The sequence below is a fragment of the Hoplias malabaricus genome, chromosome 18 (genome assembly GCF_029633855.1).
Source record: "Hoplias malabaricus isolate fHopMal1 chromosome 18, fHopMal1.hap1, whole genome shotgun sequence".
NCBI lineage: Eukaryota > Metazoa > Chordata > Actinopteri > Characiformes > Erythrinidae > Hoplias > Hoplias malabaricus.
Window position 1 is genome coordinate 2,529,566 of NC_089817.1, and position 25,078 is coordinate 2,554,643.

General features: G+C 45.2%; 4 protein-coding genes across 6 annotated transcripts in view; 1 reads left to right on the forward strand and 3 right to left on the reverse strand.

Moving 5' to 3' along the window:
* Nucleotides 1–2: 2 nt before the first annotated feature.
* On the reverse strand, nt 3–11,790 carry actr1b (actin related protein 1B). Its single transcript, XM_066650522.1, has 11 exons — nt 11,555–11,790; nt 9,699–9,763; nt 7,495–7,570; nt 7,150–7,275; nt 6,719–6,843; nt 5,716–5,932; nt 5,464–5,556; nt 4,884–5,058; nt 3,777–3,838; nt 3,651–3,691; nt 3–2,712 (listed from the first exon to the last, which is right to left on the reverse strand). Exons 1-11 carry the CDS (start codon nt 11,600–11,602, stop codon nt 2,610–2,612), a joined length of 1,131 nt encoding a protein of 376 aa, XP_066506619.1. The 5' UTR covers nt 11,603–11,790; the 3' UTR covers nt 3–2,609.
* A 1,055-nt stretch (nt 11,791–12,845) lies between these two features.
* On the forward strand, nt 12,846–16,548 carry marchf5l (membrane-associated ring finger (C3HC4) 5, like). Its single transcript, XM_066651269.1, has 7 exons — nt 12,846–12,945; nt 13,522–13,621; nt 13,703–13,905; nt 15,034–15,164; nt 15,293–15,476; nt 15,774–15,940; nt 16,060–16,548. Exons 2-7 carry the CDS (start codon nt 13,593–13,595, stop codon nt 16,216–16,218), a joined length of 873 nt encoding a protein of 290 aa, XP_066507366.1. The 5' UTR covers nt 12,846–12,945; nt 13,522–13,592; the 3' UTR covers nt 16,219–16,548.
* Nucleotides 16,549–18,844: 2,296 nt separating this feature from the next.
* cox5ba (cytochrome c oxidase subunit 5Ba) lies at nt 18,845–21,541 on the reverse strand. The gene is made up of 4 exons (XM_066651287.1): nt 21,387–21,541; nt 20,970–21,040; nt 19,843–19,942; nt 18,845–19,121 (listed from the first exon to the last, which is right to left on the reverse strand). Exons 1-4 carry the CDS (start codon nt 21,472–21,474, stop codon nt 19,009–19,011), a joined length of 372 nt encoding a protein of 123 aa, XP_066507384.1. The 5' UTR covers nt 21,475–21,541; the 3' UTR covers nt 18,845–19,008.
* Nucleotides 21,542–23,945: 2,404 nt separating this feature from the next.
* Nucleotides 23,946–25,078, reverse strand: part of dbnla (drebrin-like a) — a 24,157-nt gene continuing 23,024 nt past the window's right edge. For 2 of the 3 annotated variants that reach the window (XM_066650526.1, XM_066650524.1), the window contains one exon: nt 23,946–24,245. In XM_066650526.1, the coding sequence (XP_066506623.1) occupies nt 24,109–24,245 (137 nt within the window). In that variant the 3' untranslated portion in view covers nt 23,946–24,108. The remainder of the gene's footprint in view (nt 24,246–25,078) is intronic. The other variant, XM_066650523.1, reaches the window with a different exon arrangement.

Genomic DNA, 25,078 nt, shown 5'->3' on the forward strand with positions numbered 1-25,078 from the left:
TTTTTATTTTTGTTTCCATAAATGGGGCATGTATAGAACAATGTTTTGAAACTGGTTTTGTGTCTAATGTTCACATATAAACATACAATTTTATTACTTATTTTTAAGCAAGTTTAAGGAAAAGTGTGAATATTCTCTTCGCTGCTGCAAAACCACAAACTACAGCCACAGTGTTAAACACTGTTAGACATTTTTCTGCATCTCAGGCTGATTCTGCGCTTCCTCTGAATCCTAACACGAACCACAGCGAGAAAAAACAGCCTTTTCTCAGAGAGGGTTCAGACAGCAGTCATTAATTTATTTATCATACTGAATTTACAAAATGGAAAATAAAAGCAACAGCTGAAGGAACAATATTGTACATTTTAGTCCTTTTTGTGCATTTTTTTTGTTTGTTTGTTTTTTTATTTTTGAATAGCAATCCACTGTACACAAGGCGGATGATTTGTATATCTTTTAAAAAAAAATATATAATAAAGAAAGCGAGAAGAGAGAGAGAGAGAGAGAGAGAGAGAGAGAGAAATCCTTTTGATTTTGTCCAGTAAGGACCCTACGGCCAGTCGACTGATCTTACTGATAAAATGAGACACAGACAAATCAAATCCTGCCACAATCAGCAGGGGGCGATCCACAGGACAGGATTTAACCAGATAACTTTAGGCTTTGGGCTTGCATTATCCGGCTAACTCTGAAATCCTGCTTTGTGGAACAGCCCCTTGTTCTTTAACAGACAGCGGGCAAAGTAATGGAAACATCATTCTGTGTGTTTTAAATATTTTAAAGTTAACAACATCCTGTTTTTCAATCTGGAAGTGAGCCGTGGTCCGTCCAGCTCGGTTCTGCTGGGTCCGACTGTTTACACCGATTTGGTTTGGTGATGAATTCTGAGACGTGACAATGTTCCATAGTGTTAAAGCCGTAGTGTTACCGATAGAGCACTTTCAGCTGGTGTTTCCATTATTCTGTCACTCTCTCCATCCTTCATTAAAGGGCCAGTGAGGCTGAAGCTAACCGTGTGTTTCTTGTGACGATATAACCATGAGGTTGTTCTGTATCATGCACAGGGGGGCGGGGGGGCGGGGGTTAATGTCCACAGTCTGGATGAGGTCTGGAGTTTGTAGGAGATTTGGATGTTTTCAAAATGAAAACGTTCAGATCCTTCACTAAACTCCTCCAAAGACAAAACAATGGAGAAAACAATGGGTTTGACGCAAAAAATAAAAAAGGGGCCGAGGAGGAGGACCATGTTCAAAACTCGATAATTCAGGAATAAAGCCAAGTAATTAAAAAAGAACACCACTCTTTTAAAGATCCTCACCTCTGTCCTACAGCAATGGTGTGTGTGTGTGTGTGTGTGTGTGTGTGTGTGTGTGTGTGTGTGTGGTTTAGTTCCCTTAAACTGGAGCTTTAATGAAATCGACCCCAAAACACTAACAAGCGACGGCAAACTAACGAGGACCTAACGCCACTATTTTTATTAATATTATAATAATTAATATAATACACATCCACAGGGCAGCAGCGAACAGAGACGACTGCATTACAGAAGTATGGAGGCCCGGAAGGGACAGAAGCAAGAAACATTTCAAATTTTTAGGGGACAGTGTGTAAGCTGTGTACACGTTTTCTTTGTTTCTGGGCTTTCCCACGATTCCAGGTTCATTCCCTGGTTTTCTTTAAACGGTGCACAATTTAATTTCCAGTGGCTATGATTTCTTTATTGTTCCCACAAGTTATTCACCAATCCGTCAATAACACTTCACTGGAGGTCTCTGGCTCTGTCTGAGGTGTGTTCCTGCCTCGCACCCAGTGATTCTACCCCCACCACCACCCCCACACTGAACAGAAGGTGAGTGAATGATGGCTGCATTAGTCTTTAATAAGAACAGACATAAACATAATTAAAGGCCGAATCAGTCGTTTATAATGTAATACTCAGTGGAATGAATCTTCTCTGGCTTTTTCTAACTGTGGGAAGAAGTGAAAATAATCCCAGCCACAGATAAAAGAAAGTGTGCGGACAATTTAAAGAAAGCCTTCTAAACCATGGCCCCCAATAAAACAACAAACATGCAGCAAAACTGCAAAGTTCCCTGGACACGATTCGCACAAAAGAAAACCCCATCCTCCTCGGGTCTGGAACGAACGCTGTGTTGTTATTTTACAGTGGAGTGTATCTCTCTCAGTCCGTCTGAAGCTCCCACATGAGCACAGAGAAGATAAAGAGTGAAGCGCTGCAGAGCTGGACCCCTGCCGTGGATATGATAACAGTAGGGGGCAGTAGAGAGCGGTAATAAATAACAGAGCCTTTCCTTCAGTGGCTGAAATGAAATGAAATGGTTAACGCCGACCAATGCCCTGAAAGAGCCTCGGGTTTCGCTGGACAGATTCTGACCCACCCCTGCCTCGGTCCAAATGAGGATAAGGGGCGGTGCTACGGAGGGGACTGTGCTATGTGGGCGGGGCTACACAGGGCATGCCATGGCTGCAGGGGGCGGGGCCTAAGAGTCCCACTGAGTGGGCAGATGGAAGGAGGGTGAAGGCAGGGTCAGTGAAGTGAGAGACAGAGACAGAGAGAGATACAGAGCAGTGGGGGAGAGGGAGGGCCATTAAAACGTTTTCCTGTGGATGGCACGAGCGCGGTCCTCTTCGTATTCCTTCTTAGAAACCCACATCTTCTTAAAGGTGTCCAACGAGGCCAGGATGGATCCCCTACACACACACACACACACACACACACACACAAAATAATTAATATAAACATTAAGAGTATAATAACAGTGTAAGTCACAGGTGTCAAACTAGATCCACGGAGGGCCTTGTGGGTGCAGGTTTTCTTTCCAACCACGCAAAAGCCCCACACTACTGAAAGTCAAGATCTACTGATTAGATCCAGTGATTAAAAACAGGTGGAATGAGGTGTGGTTTCTGCGTGGTTGGAAAGAAAACCTGCACCCACACGGCCCTCCGTGGATCTAGTTTGACACCCCTGGTGTAAGTGCTTCTATACCAAAAATTAAAGTGGAATGGTGAATTCAAACAGGACGCTAACTACAACTTAGTGAATACATTGGCACTTTTTTACTGCGTGGTACTGGACTCTCTGATTGGTCCCTGATTTGTTTTCCTTCCTCGTTTCAGCGTCCAGCTCTCGCTGGATTCTTTCGTCGGCCACCGATCCAAGGAGCGTTTGAACCTCTTCAAAAGACCACGGCGTCATTTTACGAGCTGCCGTCGTGAGTCGGATAAAAACAAACGTGATCTCTGCTGCAGCTGGAGATTTTACAGATGGAGAGTTGGTGCTGGTCGTCTGCGTTGCGTGGCGTAGAGTGACGACTCTCTCTGGACGATCAGTGCTCTGCAAGGTTTACACGCCACGGTTTAGTCCCTACTCGACTCGCTCTGAACCACGAGAGAACAGCCACTAAACAAGAACCCGCTTCCAGAACCAGGACCTGATTCACTTGGAGGAGGAGTGGAAAAGATGAGTAGAGGAAGGACCATGCAGTGGAAAAGTGCCGTGTGTGTGTGTGTGTGTGTGTGTGTGTGTGTTTAGCCCCTGTAAACTGCACAGAGGCGGCTCGCTAAAGACCCGCACAACCCTGGTCCGTTAGTGTAAAGTGAGTGAGTAAGTGGTTTCCATTCCTCACCCGATCCACGTGGAATAAAGTCTCTCCTGTGGTGCTGAGATCTGAGAATACAAACAACAACAGGGTTAATAAACAACACAATCTGAAAACAGCACTAAGCCACAGCTCCAGTCTGAACTCTCTCACCTTTATTTTAACGTCTTTGGGCGCGAGCTTCTTCACTTCACTTAACAACCGGTCTCCGAATCCTGAGACAGAGGGAGGAGTCATCAGTTTAACACAGACACACTTCAGGACCGTGAAAACACTGCACTCTGCTTTAATACTCTTTTAAAATACTTCTTTTCTGCCGGAAGAGTAAATAAACTGAAGTGTCTGATGTTTACACAGCGATAGCACAGATACAGCCGCACACACACACTCCTCACACGCTCTGCTGATGATATACAGTCAATTTTGTTGTATTTCTCTCTGATATATTCTCTATGTTGAGGTCCTGTTAACTTGTTTTTACTCAGAAGTTTAATGTCACATAATATAAATAACACAGTATAAAAGTGTAATAAGTTGTAACTTACACAGTCCTTTACACATTTTGCTCTATATTTGTGTAACATTCAGTAAACAAACAGTGACTGTGTTTTAACATGAGTTTCACTTATTTTACGTTTAGAAAAGCGACAAATCATGCTTTTTTTTGGTCTAAATTTGTGAGTACTAAATCCCCGTCAGGTTTGAGAGCGTGTGACGGTTTAACACCATCATCAATAACAGCCATAACAATAACAGGAGCAGACACTCACTAATAACCTGCACAGGGCTGCAGGGGCAGAGTTATTTCTCCATATAAACACACACTGCTCCTCCTACTCCTCCACATTCTGTACGACTGCCCACAAACTCCACCCTAAACACAGGGGGTGGAGCCACAGCCTCTAATCCACTGCAGTAACACACAGTTTACACCATCACATCATTCTACCGTCTCCAACCAATCAGCATGCTCCGTTTACTCCACTGTTTACTTCTCCACACTCAGCTCCACCCTCAGTTTAACCTTGCAGAGTTTAGTCAGTAGGGGGCGCTCTGCACTCACCACTCCACCTCAAACTCGGCCTATGAACGCAGACATCGGATCAGGAGCCTCTGACCTCCATCTGACCTCATCTGAATCAGATGAAGCGCGGTCAGAACTCAGGTTTACTCTCCTCAGATGAACGGGCCAGTGTGTAGATGTCTGTGTGTATTTGGTTGTATGCAGTAATCCGTGTTGTTTGCAGGAGAGGCGTTTACCTTTGAAGAGGGTGGATCCTCCAGAGAGAACGATGTTGGAGAAGAGAGTCCGGCGCAGGTCCATGTCTGATTTCTGAATCGCGAATGCCAGAACTTCGTGGATTCCTTCGCTCTCGTCTCCAATCAGATCTGGCCGGAACAGCAGCTCTGGAGCTCGGAACCGAGCAGGTCCGATCTGGAGGGGAAACAGAGACACATATGACACACAGTAGTGGCTAACGCTGCTGCTGTCGGTAAGATAAGCTAGGGTTCAATTCCCAGCTCGGGCAGGAAGACACCACTATGCCAAGGACACCACAGGAGTACGACTAGAGCGAGTTACTCTCTCTCTTTCTCTCTCTGCTTTTCGAACCATGTCATAGATATGTCACAGAATACGTCATCAACAGGGGGCGCTGCACAGCTGCCTATTTTTGTTGGTGGAAATGAGGATTGGGAAGCGGAACAGTGCTTGTTCCATGTTGGTGCAAAAGCACTACGAGTGAATGGCATCCTTAATCATAGCCCTTTTTTGGCAAACGTGTGTAAATAAATAATAAAACAATATAACACAAGGAACTGATTTAGAAGTCTTTCGTACATCCACAGTGCTTCCGTCTGGAAGAGTGTACTGAGCCTTCTCCGTCTCCAGGGTCTCATCCTTCTGAGGGTTCAGGGACAGGTAGCAGGCGCGCTGAGAACACAACAACATTAACATTTAACAGCAGGATACAAACGCATCCCTGGCTCATAAACAGACAAGTCCTCTCATAACCAGACAGTGACAATACCAAAGAGGAAATAACATCTGCTCAGTCGTTTCACAGAGATGTGCTGCAGTTACGAAGCGTACCTCCTTCATGGTGCGCACCACCTCGAACTCGGCGGAGGTGTGGAAGTCGTATCCCTCCTTCCGCAGGAGCAGCCGTAGGTATCGGGACACGTCCCGGCCGGCGATGTCCACGCGCATGATGGAGTGGGGGATGGCGAAGCCCTCGTAGATGGGGACAGCATGGGTTACTCCATCTCCAGCGTCCAGAACCACGCCGGTGGTCCGACCCGTCGCGTACCTGCTCAGACACAGAGCACCGGGCAAGGGAGGGTGTGTTATATGTTTATATTTATTGAATATGAACGTGGAAAATAATACGTGTTAATACTTAATAATATATAAAGAGATTCTCCACACAACAGAAATAAAAATGTAATGATCAATACATCCATCTGCACCCCACAAAGAGCAAATAATATTAATGACAACTACTTACAATTTCATAAAAGGAGCTAAAATTTTAATTTATCTATAGGTTTTCCTGAATTAACCAGTTTAGTAACCCATTCTACACAAATATTAGGTCTGTCCCAAACCCTACTGAGCTCCCTAAGTAGGCAGCGACTCTGTAGGTGGCTGTTTAAGTTCTGACTGTGGTCTATCCTCATGAGACTGATCACTGAGACGCTGGAGTTACAGAGCGATTGTGTTACGGCTTGTTCCCGCCCACTGCCCACGGTCGGTGTTTACTTCCCTGAGATGTGAATGTTGCCTCTGTGTTTCAGCGTCATGGATTCTACTCTTCCTGTTTGTAAATCATTTTTGCTCTGGAAGAAGAGAGAAATAGACGGGAGTTGTTCTTGCTTTCCACCATGGGATTGCCTTCACAGCTGAGGAAGGGTTTGATGTCGCCTTAAAATTCGTCCACATTAAGGTATCTCAGTAGGCAGCGTATTTAAGGTGTCCAAGAACTGGCTCCACATGTTGGGAGCGTGCGCACTGACATAAAATGCTCTCTAGGCTTGGGGACAGACCCATTAATTGTGTGTGCGTGTGTGTGTGGGTGTGTGTCTTTAAGGCTCACAGACTGAGGACGGCCTGCATGGAGATGAACAGAGCTGGAACATTAAACGTCTCGAAGAACACCTCTGCTGCTCGCTCTCGGTTCTTACTCGGGTTCAGAGGAGCTTCAGTCAGGAGAACAGGGTGCTGCAGGGAAACAATCGTTATACACACTTCCTGAATCTTTTTGACGTTCAAAAGTTACATAGTGCAGTTTCTGCGGTGCTGAGCCCTGAGCAGCAATGTCATAGGCACTATTCTCCCTACTACAGCTCAGTGGAGCATCATGATGATTTTGAAACTGTACTTTTTAAGGTAAAAATATTACCTAGTGTTACTTTAAATAAAAGACACCAAAGAAGGACCCTTGAGTGTGACCCCTGTAATTGGACAGAGTGTTTTTAATCTTCACACAAGGAACAGATGTGTGTGTAAAAGCAGGAGACTCCTCACCTCCTCTGAGAAGGTCTGCAGCTGCTCCTTGGAGTAAACGTACTGCCAGATCCTCTCCATGTCGTTCCAGTCTTTAACGATGCCGTGCTCCATCGGATAACGGACGGAGAGAAGACCCCTGTGCTCCTGCGAAACGGATAAAGACACAAACTCTACTGATCTGTCTGAACTGGTGACGGAGCTGTGTTCAGTCCCAAACAACAACAACACGCCAATACACCACGAGTAATGGCTTAATTGATTTTTACATTTAGACACAAAGTAATGGGAAGCTAGCGTCTTTATTATATGTAACAGAAGCCCATGGTTAGTACAGTGACGAAACACAGACCAAGTGTGACGTACCTCAGCTTTGGGTCCGATGAAGAGGTCGCCCTCCAAGGCTCCAGCCATCACCCGCACATGTTTGGGTCGTCCCACGCTGCAATAAACACACAATATTTAGCTTCGTTTCATTGAGGAAAATAATACAGTGAACCTTTGAAGTCAGAGTCCACACAAGTCTTCTTAATAAACAGGTTTCACAACACACTGCATGAACCTATAAGAAACAGGCCAGAGCTCACCTCAACTGTGCTGTATGCATCATATTCATGACACCTTTATGTACTAAGTTGTAAGTTCTGTGATTGGCTTTCCCACAGAGACATGGACACATTTATCATGAGGCTAAACTGAGAGTGGAACACAAGTCTGAGTTTATAACCAAGACCAAGCAGATCCAGCTGTAACTGTGAGTGTGGAGCACTGGTAGCGATTGTTGAGCGCCGGGTCTGTGTGTGTCTGATTGGTCAAACTCTGTTACAGGAGTCTCCTGATTACAGCCTGTTTAAAGATTAGGGACGAGCGGTGTCCACATATTTCATACAGTCAAATATCTGAAACTATTGTCTCTCTATATGGTATTACTGAGAGGGTGCTCTGTCTGGCTGTGTGAGCCTCTGTGAGTGTGGGTCGAGTGAAGGGTTTTCGGCGCTGTGCAGTTCATCTCACCTCAGCCCCACTGTGCACATAGCTGGTGCTAACACACACCACAGCAGATGATTCTCCAGTGAAACCGAGGCTCAAATCACACACATTTAGAGATAAAGCCTCGTAGCTGTGAGCACAGAGTCGAGTGAAAGCTCTTCTGAGTGTTTTGTCTGTTTTCAGCTTCATTCCTCTCTGTTTTAACCCAAACTCAGCTCTAAACTCACACTGCGGGGGGAGACTGGGCTTGGGTTTTATCCCCAACCCATTTACAGAGTGTGACATCAGCAGTCAGTGAGCTTCCACAGCGCCCCCTCACTGTGGCTCTTTAAAATGCACACGAATAAACTCTGGCCTTGTGCTCTTAAAAACACAGAACAGAAAATTGACACACCACACACGACATAAACACAGCCCTCATTTTGAAATAATGTCCACATTTTTAAATATGAGGAAACTGCTATACTGACATTATACTGACATTTAAACCCTGCCCTGTTTCAGGCTGAGATTTACCGACCCCTCAGGAAAATCCCAGCTTCCACATAACAACAAATCATTTCTAAACAAATGAAAGGTATTTCTTAGGTGTCTTCAAACGTTTGGGCGAGTAGTGAGTGGACGTCACAGACTTCTTCCACTGTTCCACTAGAGAGTCTGTGTCTCATAAACACATTACACATGGGCCCTGACTCAGCTCAGGCTCAACTGTACCTAACCTTACACAAACCTAACAAACTTAACCTCCTCTGTTAACCCGGCTGATCAGAGGTGCCCTCCCTCATTGGTCAGAAGGCTGTCACTGATTGGACATTAGTCAAACTCACTGGTATGAAAAGCTTGTGCCTGATTGGTCGGAAGGCAGTCCCTGATTAGACCCACGACTGGATGTCCCCATTTTAGTCCATGAAGATAATTCCTGATTGTTCAGAATTCTGTCTGTGTTCACGCTTTAATCCTGAACTCAGATGTTGCTGAAGCTGGTTAAACCTGCTGCATGTTTCCATGGCAACATATTCCAGCATAACAGCATCCGTATTAAAATTCAGGGTAAGATAGAAATAAGTCTAAATCTCGATAAACAAGAAATCCTGCTCCGGGAAACTGCGCCTATCCCAGAGTAAGAGCCGTGCAGCAGGAACATCCCTTCCCTCTGCCTCTCAGGGTTAGGCCTGACTCTTGGGATAAAATGATCTGGTTAAAAGAGAAACCCTGCTTTGTGGACTACTCTTTTCTCAGGAGGGTCAGTGCAGAAATACGACTATCACCACACACAGTAATAATCAGAATTATCATTCAAGTGTGTAATATAACTGTGCTATTACATTATTCCTGTTTTTATTACTCCTATTTATTTATTGAATGACGCAGATGGACAGATGCAGGTGACAGAGTGTCCAGGAGCTCCAGTCATGATACTCAAACCATGTATAAACAGTATTATCCCTACTGTATTCTTCATAATGGTGTCAAACATGAACTTACACCTCGAGTGCCCTGACATGACGCTGGGTTTTAACGCTGACTGTGTGAAATTCCTGTGACGAAGCAAGAACATCAAGAATGAATCAACCACTTACTAATTTGGGAAACAGTATTTGGGAATCTGGTCTCCAGCGAATCCAGCTTTGATCGCACCGGAGCCCTGCGGAAAACAAATAATAAAATAAGTCATAACTAATGCAGAAATGTGGATTTCATACAGAAGTGGGGAAAATGACAGGATTTCCATGTGTGAAATCTGGATTCAACCCAATGATAACAGCATACCCCTGCTCTCTGTGTAATGAGAAAGGCCATGTCTCGCTGCTGATCTGTGGTGGTTATGTACTGACCGTATCCACACTCAGAAACGCAGACAGTAATAAAGTTTATCACAATAACAGTGAGCATCATCATATTGCCCAGCTCTCACTGCAGGAGAGGGGACAAAAGCCTAATTGATTCTGCTCTAAGATTAAACTCCTCACTCTCTGATGTTCTCTTGTTTTGGTTCAAGTCATGAGACAGAGCTTGAGAGAAAAGGAGAAAACACACAAAACTGTCTTTATAAAGGAGAAAACACACATATCCAGATCTGTAACACACAACACAGTAAAACGTATATAGGTGACTTTAACACACAGAGCAATCACTGTGTCCCACTCAGTTTCCAGATTTTCTGCATAAACAACTGTTTAAAGATGTGAACAGAGGGACTGAGAGTGGTTTAGTGTGAAATGCTCTGTCCCAGAGTGACTCGCAGGGTCAGAATTGTTGACAGTGGTGGCAAATAGAACCAGACGTCCTCCTCTAAAAGCTCAAATGTCTGTTTTGGCAGAGAGGTACATAACTTAAGCCCAAAAACTGAGGAGTGTCCAGTTGGAATTTCCCTAAGCCGTATTCCTATTGGACCACCTTTTGTTAAGGCTTAATTTATCAAGATAAACTCAGAAATCCTGCTTTGTGGAATTGCCCTCTCACCTATAACATTACAACACAAAACTATAGCCCTTTTATTTACTGTATCTCATCTCCACAGCCACAGAGGGGTCTGCTGGGTTTTGAGTGAACGCACTGATTTTTAAGGTTAGCTATATTTACCTGTCCTAGATAGTCTGGGTAAATTAGTGTTACGTATCAAAATAAACATTTCTCTCTTTTTAAAGGCTATGGAATGATGAAGTTGATGAGGAAAGAAGGTTATATATATGAAAATAATAAGCTGTCTTTTCCCTCAACATCCTGAAGCTACTTCTCCACCACAACAGACACTGGAGGACGTCTGGTTCCATTCACCACCATTGTAAACAAAAACCACTTCCCCTCAAACACTCTCAATGACTTTAGTTATGTTTTAAACACTGAATTATGGGGAGAAATCAAAGGGGGGTCTCCTTTTTGAGCAACATCACAGTGACATTAGACTACTTGTAAATCACATAAAATACCTAATATTAACATTTGAGGAATTAAACCATACATCGTATTAAAGTAAACCTTCACCGTTCACTGTCAGTTATATGTTAAATGAATCTGCCCTGATTAAATTAAATTAGGCTACAGTCTATAAGGCGGGGTCCCGGTTCAGTCTAGCCAGCCATTTTAGCAACAATAACATCTCCTCGTCACAACTCTCCGTTCCACCTTAAATGCTGCAGCGCTTATACATGCACGCCGCAGACCGCTGCCGTCAACTGCTGCAGCATTTAAGGTGGAACCGAGAGTTCCAAAAAGGAGAAGGTGTTTTTGTTTTACTGCCGACAGCAACTGAAGCTATGGTCACATTTAAAGGCGGATGGTTATAAAAATAGCCGATGGCGGAGGAATTAAGGCTGTTAAAAAACACAAACAACCCAAACGAGCTAATCTAGGATAATCTATTCTGCCATTGTCCCGCAGTTCAGACACTGTGCTAAAGCTAAGGCAGGGTGTGGATGGGTGACATCATACTCACATTATCGATAACCACCGGCTGGTTCGCTATAATATCGTAAGACTCCATCTCAGATCTGCAGTGCTCTTATTTTCCGCTCGGTTATTTAACAGAAAACAAGCCGTAAACTTTATTAATTCATTAAACAACCCGCGGATCAGCAGAAGCCCAGACTAACCGGTGATATGGCAACCTAACTACACCCGGCACAACCTACCCGCCTGATCCTGGCTTTGACTGACATCCGCAGCAGCCAATGAGAAACCAAGTACAGCCAGAGTGACTGTGCATGAATGTATTCACTCTAATATTCTCTCACCTCCACTGATCATATAGTTACATTTTACAGTTGCTCTGCATACTTTGTTACCCCTCTCCCCCCCCTGTTCTTCAGCTCTCAGGACCCCCACAGAGCAGGTGTGATGTGGTGGTGGATCATTCTCAGTGCTGCAGTGACACTGATGTGGTGGTGGTGTGTTAGTGTGTGTTGTGCTGGTGCGAGTGGATCAGACACAGCAGTGTCTACTGAAGTTTTTAAACACCGTGCATCTGTAGGTCAATGTTACTGTCACTGTTCTATAGCTCTAACAAGTCTGTAAGACATCTATAGCAATAACAGGTCTGAAGCCTTTACAAGTCTATAAAATTAACAAGTCTATATTTGACAGGTCTATAAGACTAATAGGTCTATATCTGTAACAGACTATGTAACACTAGCAGGTCTATAGCAATACCAGGTCTCTAACACCAGCAGGTATATGATGTAAAATATCTAACAAGTCTATAGCACTGACAGGTCTATAAATATAACATGTCTATGATCGTTGAAATGCCTAGAAGGCTAACAGGTCTATAGCACAGTAACATCATGCTGCACTAACAGGTCTATTACACTGAAATGTCTATAGCACTAACATGTCTATGAGACTAAAAGGTCTATAGCACTGGCATAAGACTAAGCTGTAAGATAATAGCACTAACAGGTCTATAGGCGTATAGATGTGTAGCATTATCATGTCTATAGCTCTGATATGTCCATTTCCCCTATGTTGTGTAAGGATATGGTTAATGTTAATCTTAGGTTAGAGTTAAGCTGTTGTTTATTGTTAGTAGTTAGTGTTAAACTGGTAGTAGTTATGTTTAAGGTGAGGGTGATTCAACAATGAATGGAAGTCTATGTCATGTGCCCTGTAAGACGAGACACTGTGTGTTATTTTTATAATTTTATTTTTAACTGTATCTGTTTATTTTGATCTCTTTATTGTGATCTGTGTATGTCAGTCAATTTATTTTGACGTGAAACGTCTTGCAGGACTTTTATTTTGTGTTGATGAACCTTTCCGGAAGCGGCTGTGAGTGGCTCCGTAAACATCGGCGAATCAACTCTAACTTCAATAAACTCTCCGTTTCAGGTCAGAACACGGCTTTAATGCTTTTTATATCTTTTAAAATATTTAATTGGGGCTTAAATAATATATCTCGTTAGCTAGATTTGGCAAATTAATTTAATTTGATGTACATTTTCAAGGTTAAAGTTAAATCTTTATTAGACTTTTCCTTTCCACCTTAAATGACGCAGCGGGTGATGCTTCAGCATTTAAGGTGGAAATGGACATGTCAATAAGCTTTCCTTGTATTTGTGACGGTTAAACGGACTCTAACACACATCTGAATATTCTCCTGCTGTGAAAAAATTATTACGACGATCTAGTAAAACACAATATGCACATATCAGCCACAATATTAAAACCACTCCCTTGTTTCTACACTCACATCTCAGCTCCACTCTCCACACGGGTCACTGTGTAGTTCTACACATGAATGGTGGATCAGTTAGTCTGTGTGTGTTGTGCTGGTGTAGAGTGGATCAGACACAGCAGTGCTGCTGGAGTTTTTAAACCCTGTGTCCACTCTCTGTCCACCTTGTAGATGTAAAGTCAGAGACAGTAGCTCATCTGTCACTGCACTCTGTTATCTGTTGTCCACAGGTGAGATAATAAAGCAGCCGTTCTGACCGATGATCATTGTCCGACTGTCCGATAGCTACAGGTGACGGACCATGGCCTCTGTGGATGAACCTCCTGAAAGGTAAGGTTCTCCTGGACCTCAGTGACCTCTGTAGCAGTAGCAGGTGTTCGGTGTTGACCGCTGTGTGTGTTCGGTCCGCAGGCACTGCTGGGTGTGCTTTGTGACGGAGCGGGAGGACCGGGCGGCGGAGTGGGTCAGTCCATGCCGCTGTAAGGGCTGCACAAAGTGGATCCATCAGTCCTGTCTGCAGCGATGGCTCGACGAGAAACAGAAGAGCAACAGCTTGACAGCGGTCAGCTGCCCACAGTGTGGCACGGAGTACCGCATAGTCTTCCCCAAAATGGGTCAGTACACACACCGCAGGAGCTCCCCTTGAGCTCAGACGCTGCCAGAACAAGGGCCAGTGCTGATACAGAGAAGGAACAAAACAAAAATGTGCAATGCACAGCGTCTAGTCAGTGCTCAAACCTAGAAGGAAAGGTGATAAGTGCAAAACCAGTCAGATTAGTGCTCACCTAAGTGTGTCACAGAGAGATGGGTGTTCAGTCTGCGTTTGAAGACCGTGAGAGAGTCTGCTGTTGGAAGCCAGTGGACGTTCACTCCACTGTCTGGGAGCCAGGACGGAGAAGAGTCTTGATGCTAGTCCTCCAGTATCACAGTTCTCCTCCAAGTGTGTTGAGCTCAATGACACCTTAGTGGCAGTTTGTAAAACGCTAGCTAACAGGAGCAACTGACAAACAGTCTGTATAGAGCACGCTTTTATTGTTCCAGACACTGGAGTTTATTTTTAACACCCTCGTAATAGTGTCCGCTTCCCACCCCCGTGATAGCGCCCCCCTATTCCCACCCCCGTGATAGCGCCCCCCTATTCACACCCCCGTAAAAGCGTCCCCCTCCTCCCACCCCTGTAAAAGCGCCCCCCTATTCCCAGCTCCGTGATAGCACCCCCTATTCCCACCCCCATAAAAGCGTCCCCCTCCTCCCACCCCTGTAAAAGCGCCCCCCTATTCCCAGCCCCGTGATAGCACCCCCTATTCCCAGCCCCGTAATAGCACCCCCCTATTCCCACCCCCATAAAAGCGTCCCCCTCCTCCTACCCCCGTAATAGTGTCCACTTCCCACCCCCGTGATAGTACCCCCCTATTCCCAGCCCCGTAATAGCACCCCCCTATTCCCACCCCCGTAAAAGCGTCCCCCTCCTCCCACCCCTGTAAAAGCGCCCCCCTATTCCCACCCCCGTAATAGTGTCCACTTCCCACCCCCGTGATAGTACCCCCCTATTCCCACCCCTGTAATAGCGCCCTCTCCCACCACCGTAAAAGTGTCCCCCTCCTCCCACCACCGTAATAGCGCCCCCTAGATGATGTTAGGTATGGATGATATAAATAGTGTTATATGTAAATAAAGTGTAGATGACGTGTAGATGCAATTAGATGATGTCACGTGTCTGTGTTGTGTTCTGTGTGCTCCAGGTCCTCTGGTGTATTTCCTGCAGCAGGTGGATCGAGCTCTGTCCAGGTTCAGCCCGTTTGCTGCGGCTGGTGTGGTGGTGGGGACGGTTTACTGGTCAGCGGTCACTTACGGAGCGGTCACAGTCATGCAGGTCTGGTTCTGTAGGGTTTGGGAGGGTCCTGTGGAGACAGACTTTTATTAGTTTCTAACAATATGCAGATTCTCTTTGTTAATTATATATGAATGTATGTGTGTGTGTGTGTGTGTGTGTGTGTGTAGGTGGTGGGTCATAAGAAGGGTCTGGATGTTATGGAGCGTGCAGACCCCCTCTTCCTGCTGATGGGATTACCCACGATCCCCGTGATGCTGGTTCTGGGGAAGATGATTCGATGGGAAGATTACGCCGTTCGTCTGTGGCAGCGACACTCGGCCAAACTCCAGCTGTTCAGCGCCATTCTCCCGGGTGGGTGTTAGGGTCAGAAAACAGATCTTTATTTTATCTTTAATAACAAATACGTACATCTGGGCTGCAGTTTCTTTTTGAAGATCAGATGTCATAAAAAATAAAATAGGCTCTTTCTTAAAAACTAATCTCTTGTGTAGAGATGGGTGTACACATAGTGACACATGAATCTCCTGGTGGCCAATAGGGGTCAGTGTAACAGCTGAAGAGGAATCAGTGGACAGAATGATAGATTTATATTTTAAGATGTAGGATAATAATGCGTGTGTGTGTGTGTGTGTGTGCGCATGTGCACAGGTATGGGTCGGCCCCTCCCTCGTGTCCCCGTGGATGGGGGTCATGGAGGGGATCATATCTCCGTGTCCAGGACTCTGTGTGGAGCACTGGTCTTCCCCTCCATCGCGAGCCTCGTGGGACGCCTCCTGTTCAGCAGAGTTCCCTCCAGCCTCCAGCGCACCGTCCTGGTGAGACCTCCTTTAATCTCAGATAGACACCACAGTCTCTCCAGCTTCAGAATTTAACAATAATCCATTCATTTAATAATGTCTGTACTTGTGTGTGTGTGTGTGTGTGTGTGTTTCAGGGAGGAATCGCGTTTGTGGCGATTAAAGGAGTTCTGAAAGTTTATTTCAAACAGCAGCAGTTCCTCATTCAGGCGAATCGCCGCATCCTCAACTATCCACAGCATCACAGCAACGGAGAAACGGAGGAGGACGAGGAGGAGGGAGCGAACGAGGGATAAAGAAGAGCAGGAGAATGGAGAAACAGGTGGAGGATGGAGGGGATCAAAAGGAACGTAGGACAAGGATACAGAAATAGGACAAGGGTGGGAGGGATGAAGAGGAGGAGGAGGAAACGAGAGCAATAATGAGAGATGAAGAGAAAGAGTGCTGGAGCGAGGGATGAAGAGGACGGAGGGGAGTTTACCTCAGCTCTGTAAAAGACTCCAGATCCAGAACCTCATGGTCTTTGATGAAGATTGTATTTAAACAATGTCTGGGTCTCTGTCCTGATGCGGACCCCCAGAGCGCCGGCTTCAGTGCACAGTTATAGCTTTAATAAAATCACAATACACACACTTCCTGAGTCCTCTCATATTTATTCTTGACCCCCTCTCACACTTACACACATTAACTCACTCACCGACAGTATTTACAGATTTATAGCAGTGTAAATGTTGTAGTTTGTCTTTCAGAGTCCTTTTAAGTGTGAATGTCTGCAGTTTTGGGGAACTGCTGTTCTCTCTGGTTTGTTTACGTTCAGAATCAACCCCCTTTTTTAAGGTGGAGCGGTGTGTGTGAATAAGAAACAACTGTATCTTTTAAGGTGGAGCGGTGTGTGTGAGTAAGAAGCGACTGTATCTTTTAAGGTGGAGCGGTGTGTATGAGTAAGAAGCGACTATCTTTTAAGGTGGAGCGGTGTGTGTGAGTAAGAAGCGACTATATCTTTTAAGGTGGAGCGGTGTATTTGAGTAAGAAGCTACTGTATCTTTTAAGGTGGAGCGGTGCGTGTGAGTAAGAAGCGACTGTATCTTTTAATGTGGAGCGGTGTATTTGAGTAAGAAGCTACTGTATCTTTTAAGGTGGAGCGGTGTGTGAGTAAGAAGCGACTGTATCTTTTAATGTGGAGCGGTGTGTGTGAGTAAGAAGCGACTGTATCTTTTAAGGTGGAGCGGTGTATTTGAGTAAGAAGCTACTGTATCTTTTAAGGTGGAGCGGTGCGTGTGAGTAAGAAGCGACTGTATCTTTTAAGGTGGAGCGGTGTATTTGAGTAAGAAGCTACTGTATCTTTTAAGGTGGAGCGGTGTGTGAGTAAGAAGCGACTGTATCTTTTAATGTGGAGCGGTGTGTGTGAGTAAAAAGCAACTGTATCTTTTAAGGTGGAGTGGTGTGTGTGAGTAAGAAGCGACTGTATGTTGTTGGTGTCTGAAGTGTAAATTGTTTATTCACTGTTTGAATTCCCACAGAAACTCGTGTAACTCGAGGTGTTTAGTTTGTAGCACTGTCGCTAATGCAGTTAACCATCTCCTGAGTTTGGAGACATTTCCACCTTAAGTGATCAGAAACAGCAAAAATAAGTCAGAGTTACCCCCCTATGGAGCAGGAATCAAGCAACATCCTCATCTCGTTTGGTGCTTTTCAGCGTTTGGAGTCTCTCCGTTGTCTAAAAACCTCCAGATGGCGTTTCTCTGCCGTGAGCAGAGAGAGAGAAAGCCTAGCACTGGACCCAGACACTTTGTTTTTTTACCCATTTACAGACACTGGGGCTTCGTAAACACATTAGAGCGGTTTCCAGAGCAAACCGACTGCAGAGCAGCAGAAAAGTTACCCTTAAAACATGATAAGATTCATTAATCCCAGTTCACAAATCTTTAAGCCATTTGTAGAGAACTGCCCTGTGAAGTAACCCACAGTGTTTCTGTCATCATGGATAACTTAAGCTTAAACTTCATGACTGGCTTAATTGGACCAGGCTTCACTCATCTGGCTAACTCAGAAATCCTGCTTTGTGGGATCTCTGTTAGCCGCTGGGTATTCCTCAAATATCACTTCATTTCAGTGAGATACTTAAGACCAAAATAAAGACTGTCTCAAGTCAGTGTGTGTCCCCCACTGTGTCCTGCATATCTCCGTCCACCAGGACTGGGTTTAAACGCCACCCCCTTCTCCAAACTTCGGTCAGACACCAGCTGTATGTCCCCCACCGTCTACTGTCCTCACTTTCTGTGAGGGGCTTTTAGAGGAGGACGTCTGCTTCCATTCACCTCCACTGTCCACTGTCCCCCACCGTCTACTGTCCTCGCTTTCTGTGAGGGGCTTTTAGAGGAGGACGTCTGCTTCCATTCACCTCCACTGTCCACTGTCCCCCACCGTCTACTGTCCTCGCTTTCTGTGAGGGGCTTTTAGAGGAGGACGTCTGCTTCCATTCACCTCCACTGTCCACTGTCCCCCACCGTCTACTGTCCTCGCTTTCTGTGAGGGGCTTTTAGAGGAGGACGTCTGATTCCATTCACCTCCACTGTCCACTGTCCCCCACTGTCCACTGTCCCCCACCGTCTACTGTCCTCGCTTTCTGTGAGGGGCTTTTAGAGGAGGACGTCTGATTCCATTCACCTCCACTGTCCACTGTCCCCCACCGTCTACTGTCCTCACTTTCTGTGAGGGGCTTTTAGAGGAGGACGTCTGCTTCCATTCATCTCCACTGTAATTGTGATCTACTCCTTGAAGGAGAGCAGTAAATAGACATCAACACCTTGTTGTTTCTGAGAATCTACAGAAAAAATAAGATGCCAAAAACACCACATTTGGTTTTAAATAATGTTTATTTAGTTGTAATTGATCCAGTAGAAGAACAGTAGCCTGTGTTGCTGAGGAACGTACAGATTCCCACACTCAGGAACGACCTCTCTCAGAGTTAAGAGCGTCACGCAATAAAACTGCAAACGCAGATAAGGCTTATTTCATTCACATGAATTTGAAGGTGCTTTCTCTCTCCTCCTCCTCCTCTCACTCTCTGTGTGAGTGTCTCTCGCTCAGTGAGGGAGCTCATGAGGAACCAGTTTGTAATGGGATCCGCAGGACGGACAGCGCTGAGCTTCTCCCTGATGAAGCCAGAACCACACAATGGCCGTGTTGTCCTCCTCACCTTCAACACAGGAAACACACACTGTACTTTAAAACACAGAAACAAAACCAGGGACACACCCCGGACCTTCTCCTCGCTCCAGATCAGACGCTCTGACTCCTGTCTGATTTTACACACTGTAACTGGCATTAAACAACGTTAATTTACACACAGACCTTTCACTCCATTACCTGTGTGTTACTGTGCATCAGAAGCTGTAAGAATAATCTCATTAGCAGCTGGGTCTGTCACAATAATCACTTTACTGATTTATCACACAATGTACGGACACTTCCTCTGTGATTGCTACTTACCTCAGTGATTGTCCACTGTGTGTTTACAGAAGAGTAAACGTCTCCAGTGTTTTAGCCGCTCTGTCTGTCTCTTATGTGGTTTTATTTCATTAATGTTTCATTTATTTAGAATATTCAAACATTTTCTATATTCCAGTTCCTGTGTCTGAATATTCTTAATAAATACATTTTTACTAAACGTTCTGTGCACTTTAAAAAGGGGTGTAATTGCATTATTATTCTGTTATATTATCTTTTTATCTGTGGAATAAAAAATGACTTAAAATGACAACAAATATCACTGAGTGCAATAATTTCTGAGACAACAGAGAAATCAACCAAAAAACATGGCTACTGTCTGTAACGGAACCGCAGAACGGTCTGATCTGGGTCAGGTCCTGAGTCAGAACTAAAGCCACGAGCCCTGGACGGAGCAGAGAGACACGTACAGACACAGCCCACCAGCCTCTTGCTGTGGATGGAGGGCACGATGTGAGGGTCCTGTCTGGAGCCGACGTACTGCTTTGGCTTCAATACACTGTACGGGTCCTACACAGAGAGAGAGAGAGAGAAACCCAGGCATTGAATACCAACAGAACAAGACACACCCCACAAAATCATCATGTCACTTGCGACTGATAACACTAACTGTTCCGAACACAACACCGTCACTCTCAAAGTGACCTGACGATACTGCAGCATTAAATAATCCTAACACACAATCGGACAGAAAAGGTGCCTGATTTGTTTAGAAGAGTGCTGCAGTCACTCAGTCTCTGGAATTACCCTCAGAAACATCAGCTAAACGACAAACGTAAATATTAGAGAAAGCAAGACGTAAACTGAAGAGAGTGAAGCTGGAATAAAGGAACGTAAAGGAAACTAAAGTAAAATAATGCCATTTTTAACTTGAAACCTGAGGTTATAAAGTTAGCAGAAGAACTTTTTGTACTTTATGTTTATGATCTTATTATTGGTAACTTATTCAAGTTAAACTCTTTTAAAGTTCACTTCTGTCGCACTATTTAAGGTGGAACAGGTGAATTTGATTATGTCAGACAGGTTACAAGGCTGCACAGATTAGACGTGTCCCATTACCGCAGCACCACTTAAGGTGGAAGAGGTGAATTTGATATGGAAGACTATCAGGTTATAATGCTGCAGAGTTTAAGGTGGAATGGGAAACATTACATAGCCTAACACGACACTTCCCATTCCACCTTAAACAGTGCAGGGGTATAATTTTAGTTCAGCGTATCAACTTCACCTGTTCCTCCTTAACTGGTACAACTACACAGCTGAGCATGACACACTGCCTAATCCACCTTAAATGGCGCAGTAGTAACGGCACACTGCTTAAAATGACACTTCCCATTCCACCTTAAACTTTGCAACTATAATCTGAGAGATTTGCAATTCAAATTCACCCGTTCCACCTTAAGAGGTGCGACAGTAACGTTACACACTTTAACACGACACATTACTGCAGCGCCTTTTAAGGTGGAACGGTCAAAACCTTGAACTGTCATTTCACTTTCACTTCAGGCTGTGGAGCTGTGTTTAAGGCGGCACTCACCGAGCCCTTCTTCAGGGAGCTGAGGACGGCTCTCTCCAGCCCCGTGGCCTGCTGGTCATCGGTGGGAATTCCTGCATTAGACACCAAAATACTGCATTAAACACCAATAAAACTCACTTCTCACCTCCCTCGGGTTAAAAACTCCCCGAGACCGCGCCGTTCTCCGGGGTCTGGAGCCGAAAAGACGCCAAACGCGTTACTAAAGGCTGATACTAACTCAGACACTGACACCTGTGTTGAACAGAAATGTAAACAGCCCGCGGTCTCGGTTCGGACCGGAGCAGGTGCTAAGGCTAACGCTAACAGGGTCAGTGTGCCCTTGGTTCGGTCCTGACCGTGTCATTGGTTCCTGCGCAGTCATTGAGCACTGATATAATCGATAAACCTTATCGTTAATAACTGCTTTTTATTTATTACCTCCGCTCACGCCCCTCACGTGCACGGGGCGGCCGGACAGCACCGTCGCGCGCACCGCGGACCTCAAGAGCACGCGCGCAGCCATCATCACAACATTGAGGACTCAGGAGCGCGCACCGGGGCTATATACGGTCTATGGGCTGGACACGCGCGCCGTGACGTCACCAACAACGCTGGGTCCGATTGGATGCGCACAATAATCTCCACACTCCCTAATCTTTAATCTCCACACAATACTCCCTTAACCCTACCCCGCGATCTTTAATCCCTAAACCCTACTGTTTAATCTCTGCCCACTACTCCCTCATCTCTAATCCCTAAACCCTACTCCCTAATCTCTACACACTACCGCCTGATCTCTAATCCCTAAATCCACACTACTCCCTGATCTCTAATCCCTAAATCCACACTACTTCACACTACTCCCTAATCTCTGATCCCTAAACCCTACTCCCTAATCTCTACACACTCCTCCCTGATCTCTAATCCCTAAACCCTACTCCCTAATCTCTACACACTACGGCCTGATCTCTACACACTACCGCCTGATCTCTAATCCCTAAACCTTACTCTGTAATCTCTACACACTACTCCCTGATCTCTAATCCCTAAACCCTACTCCCTAATCTCTACACACTACCGCCTGATCTCTAATCCCTAAACCCTACACCCTAATCTCTACACACTCCTCCCTGATCTCTAATCCCTAAACCCTACTCCCTAATCTCTACACACTCCTCCCTGATCTCTAATCCCTAAACCCTACTCCCTAATCTCTACACACTACAGCCTGATGTCTAATCCCTAAACCCTACACCCTAATCTCTACACACTACTCCCTGATCTCTAATCCTTAAACCCTACTCCCTAATCTCTACACACTCCTCCCTGATCTCTAATCCCTAAACCCTAAACTCTACACACTACTCTCAGATCTCTAATCCCTAAACCCTATTGCTTAATCTCTACACACTACTCCCTGATCTCTAATCCCTAAACCCTACTCCCTAATCTCTCCACACTACTCCCTGATCTCTAATCCCTAAACCCTACTCCCTAATCTCTACACACTACTCCCTGATCTCTAATTCCTAAACCCTACTCACTAATCTCTGCACACTACTCCCTAAACCCCATTGCTTAATCTCTACACACTACTCCCTGATCTCTAATCCCTAAACCCTAAACTCTACACACTACTCTCAGATCTCTAATCCCTAAACCCTATTGCTTAATCTCTACACACTACTCCCTGATCTCTAATCCCTAAACATTACTCCCTAATCTCTACACACTACTCCCTGATCTCTAATCCTTAAACCCTAGTCTCTACACACTACTCCCTGATCTCTAATCCCTGAACCCTACTCCCTAATCTCTACACACTACTCCCTGATCTCTAATCCCTGAACCCTACTCCCTAATCTCTACACACTACTCACTGATCTCTAATCCTTAAACCCTACTCCCTAATCTCTACACACTATTCCCTGATATCTAACCCCAAACACTACTCCCTAATCTCTACACCCTACCGCCTGATCTCTAATCCCTAAACCTTACTCCATAATCTCTACACACTACTCCCTGATCTCTAATCCCTAAACCCTACTCCCTAATCTCTACACACTACCGCCTGATCTCTAATCCCTAAACCCTAAGCTCTACACACTACTCTCCGATCTCTAATCCCTAAACCCTACTCCCTAATCTCTGCACACTACTCCCTAAACCCTACTGCTTAATCTCTACACACTACCGCCTGATGTCTAATCCCTAAACCCTACTCCCTAATCTATATGCACTACCGCCTGATGTCTAATCCCTAAACCCTACTCCCTAATCTTTACACACTTCCGCCTGATCTCTAATCCCTAAACCCTACTCCCTAATCTTTACACACTTCCGCCTGATCTCTAATCCCTAAACCCTACTCCCTAATCTTTACACACTTCCACCTGATCTCTAATCCCTAAACCCTGTTCCCAAATCACACTCCCTAATCTTTAAATATAAATCCATACACTTCAATCCATATTAATCTTTAAACCACAATTCATTTTTCTTTTAAACATACTTCCTATTCTTCCAGCCCTATTCCCTACTCTGTAAACCCCACACTGATCTATAGATCCTAATCAATAATATATATAAGCCATTTCCACTCATTTCTAAACCTTAATCCATAATCTGTAAACCATTATCTCTTATCACTAAACGCCGTAAATTTACGAGCTGCCGTCGTGAGTTGGATAAAAACAAACGTGATCTCTGCTGCAGCTGGAGATTTTACAGATGGAGAGTTGGTGCTGGTCGTCTGCGTTGCGTGGCGTAGAGTGACGACTCTCTCTGGACAATCAGCGCTCTGCAAGGTTTACACGCCACGGTTTAGTCCCTACTCGACTCGCTCTGAACCACGAGAGAACAGCCACTAAACAAGAACCCACTTCCAGAACCAGGACCTGATTCACCTGGTGGAGGAGTGGAACAGACCAGTAGAGTCCAGTAGAGGAGGGACCATGCAGTGGTAAAGCACTGTTACTTACTCAAAAATAAAGACAGAACAAAAATTATTTGAACAGTTTATTTTACACATATATATTTATATATGATCAGAAATATCCCCTATTGGTGCATGTGACAGAAACCTAATTAACATAAACCATTTAAATAAACCCAGGGTTGTACAGATTAATATTTATCCCCCTTTATTCCTGCAGATTTAAATGTGCTCGACGTAGTTTGCTGGGAACATCCCAATCTGTCCGTCAGGACCGCAGCCTCGCCACCAGCCCTCGTCCAGCATCTCCACATCAGTGATGACATCACCGGGGTCAAAGGTGATCTCGGAGTCATCCGCTGAGGAGAAAGAACAAAGGACTGAATATCAGCTTTAAAGGAGCAGTGACATATTTTTACTGTGATTCTTTTTCATAGGGCGGCAGCAGGTAGTGTCGCAGTCACACAGCTCCAGGGACCTGAAGGTTGTGGGTTCGATTCCCACTCCGGGTGACTGTCTGTGAGGAGTTGGTGTGTTCTCCCCATGTCTGCGTGGGTTTCCTCCGGGTGACTGTCTGTGAGGAGTGTGGTGTGTTCTCCCTGTGTCTGCGTGGGTTTCCTCCGTGTGCCCCGGTTTCCTTCCACAGTCCAAAAACACACGTTGGTAGGCGGATTGGCGACTCCAAAGTGTCTGTAGGTGTGAGTGTGTGAGTGAATGTGTGTGTGTGTTTGTGTTGCCCTGTGAAGGACTGGCGCCCCCTCCAGGGTGTATTCCCGCCTTGCGCCCAATGATTCCAGGTAGGCTCTGGACCCACCGTGACCCTGAATTGGATAAGCGGTTACAGATAATGGATGGATGGATTATTTTACATGTGAATAATCAGCCATTTCACTGACACCTAGTGGCCTTTTGAATGAGTCTGACATTCTGAACTAAACCGTACTAAAGCCCAAATTATACTTCTGTGTCGAACCCTGCGCTAATAACTCTACTACACCACTGCAGTGCGTACTACAGAGTGTAGAGGAAGATGTTTAAGAGTCAGCGCAACACAGACACTAATGCAGAAGAATAAATGCTCACAGCAACACAGGGCTCTGCACACAGTCAACACAGAAGTATAAATCAGCCTTAGGCCTTATATTAAATATAGCGCCCCCTGTGGGCGACCCGTTGTGTGAAGCATAAACTC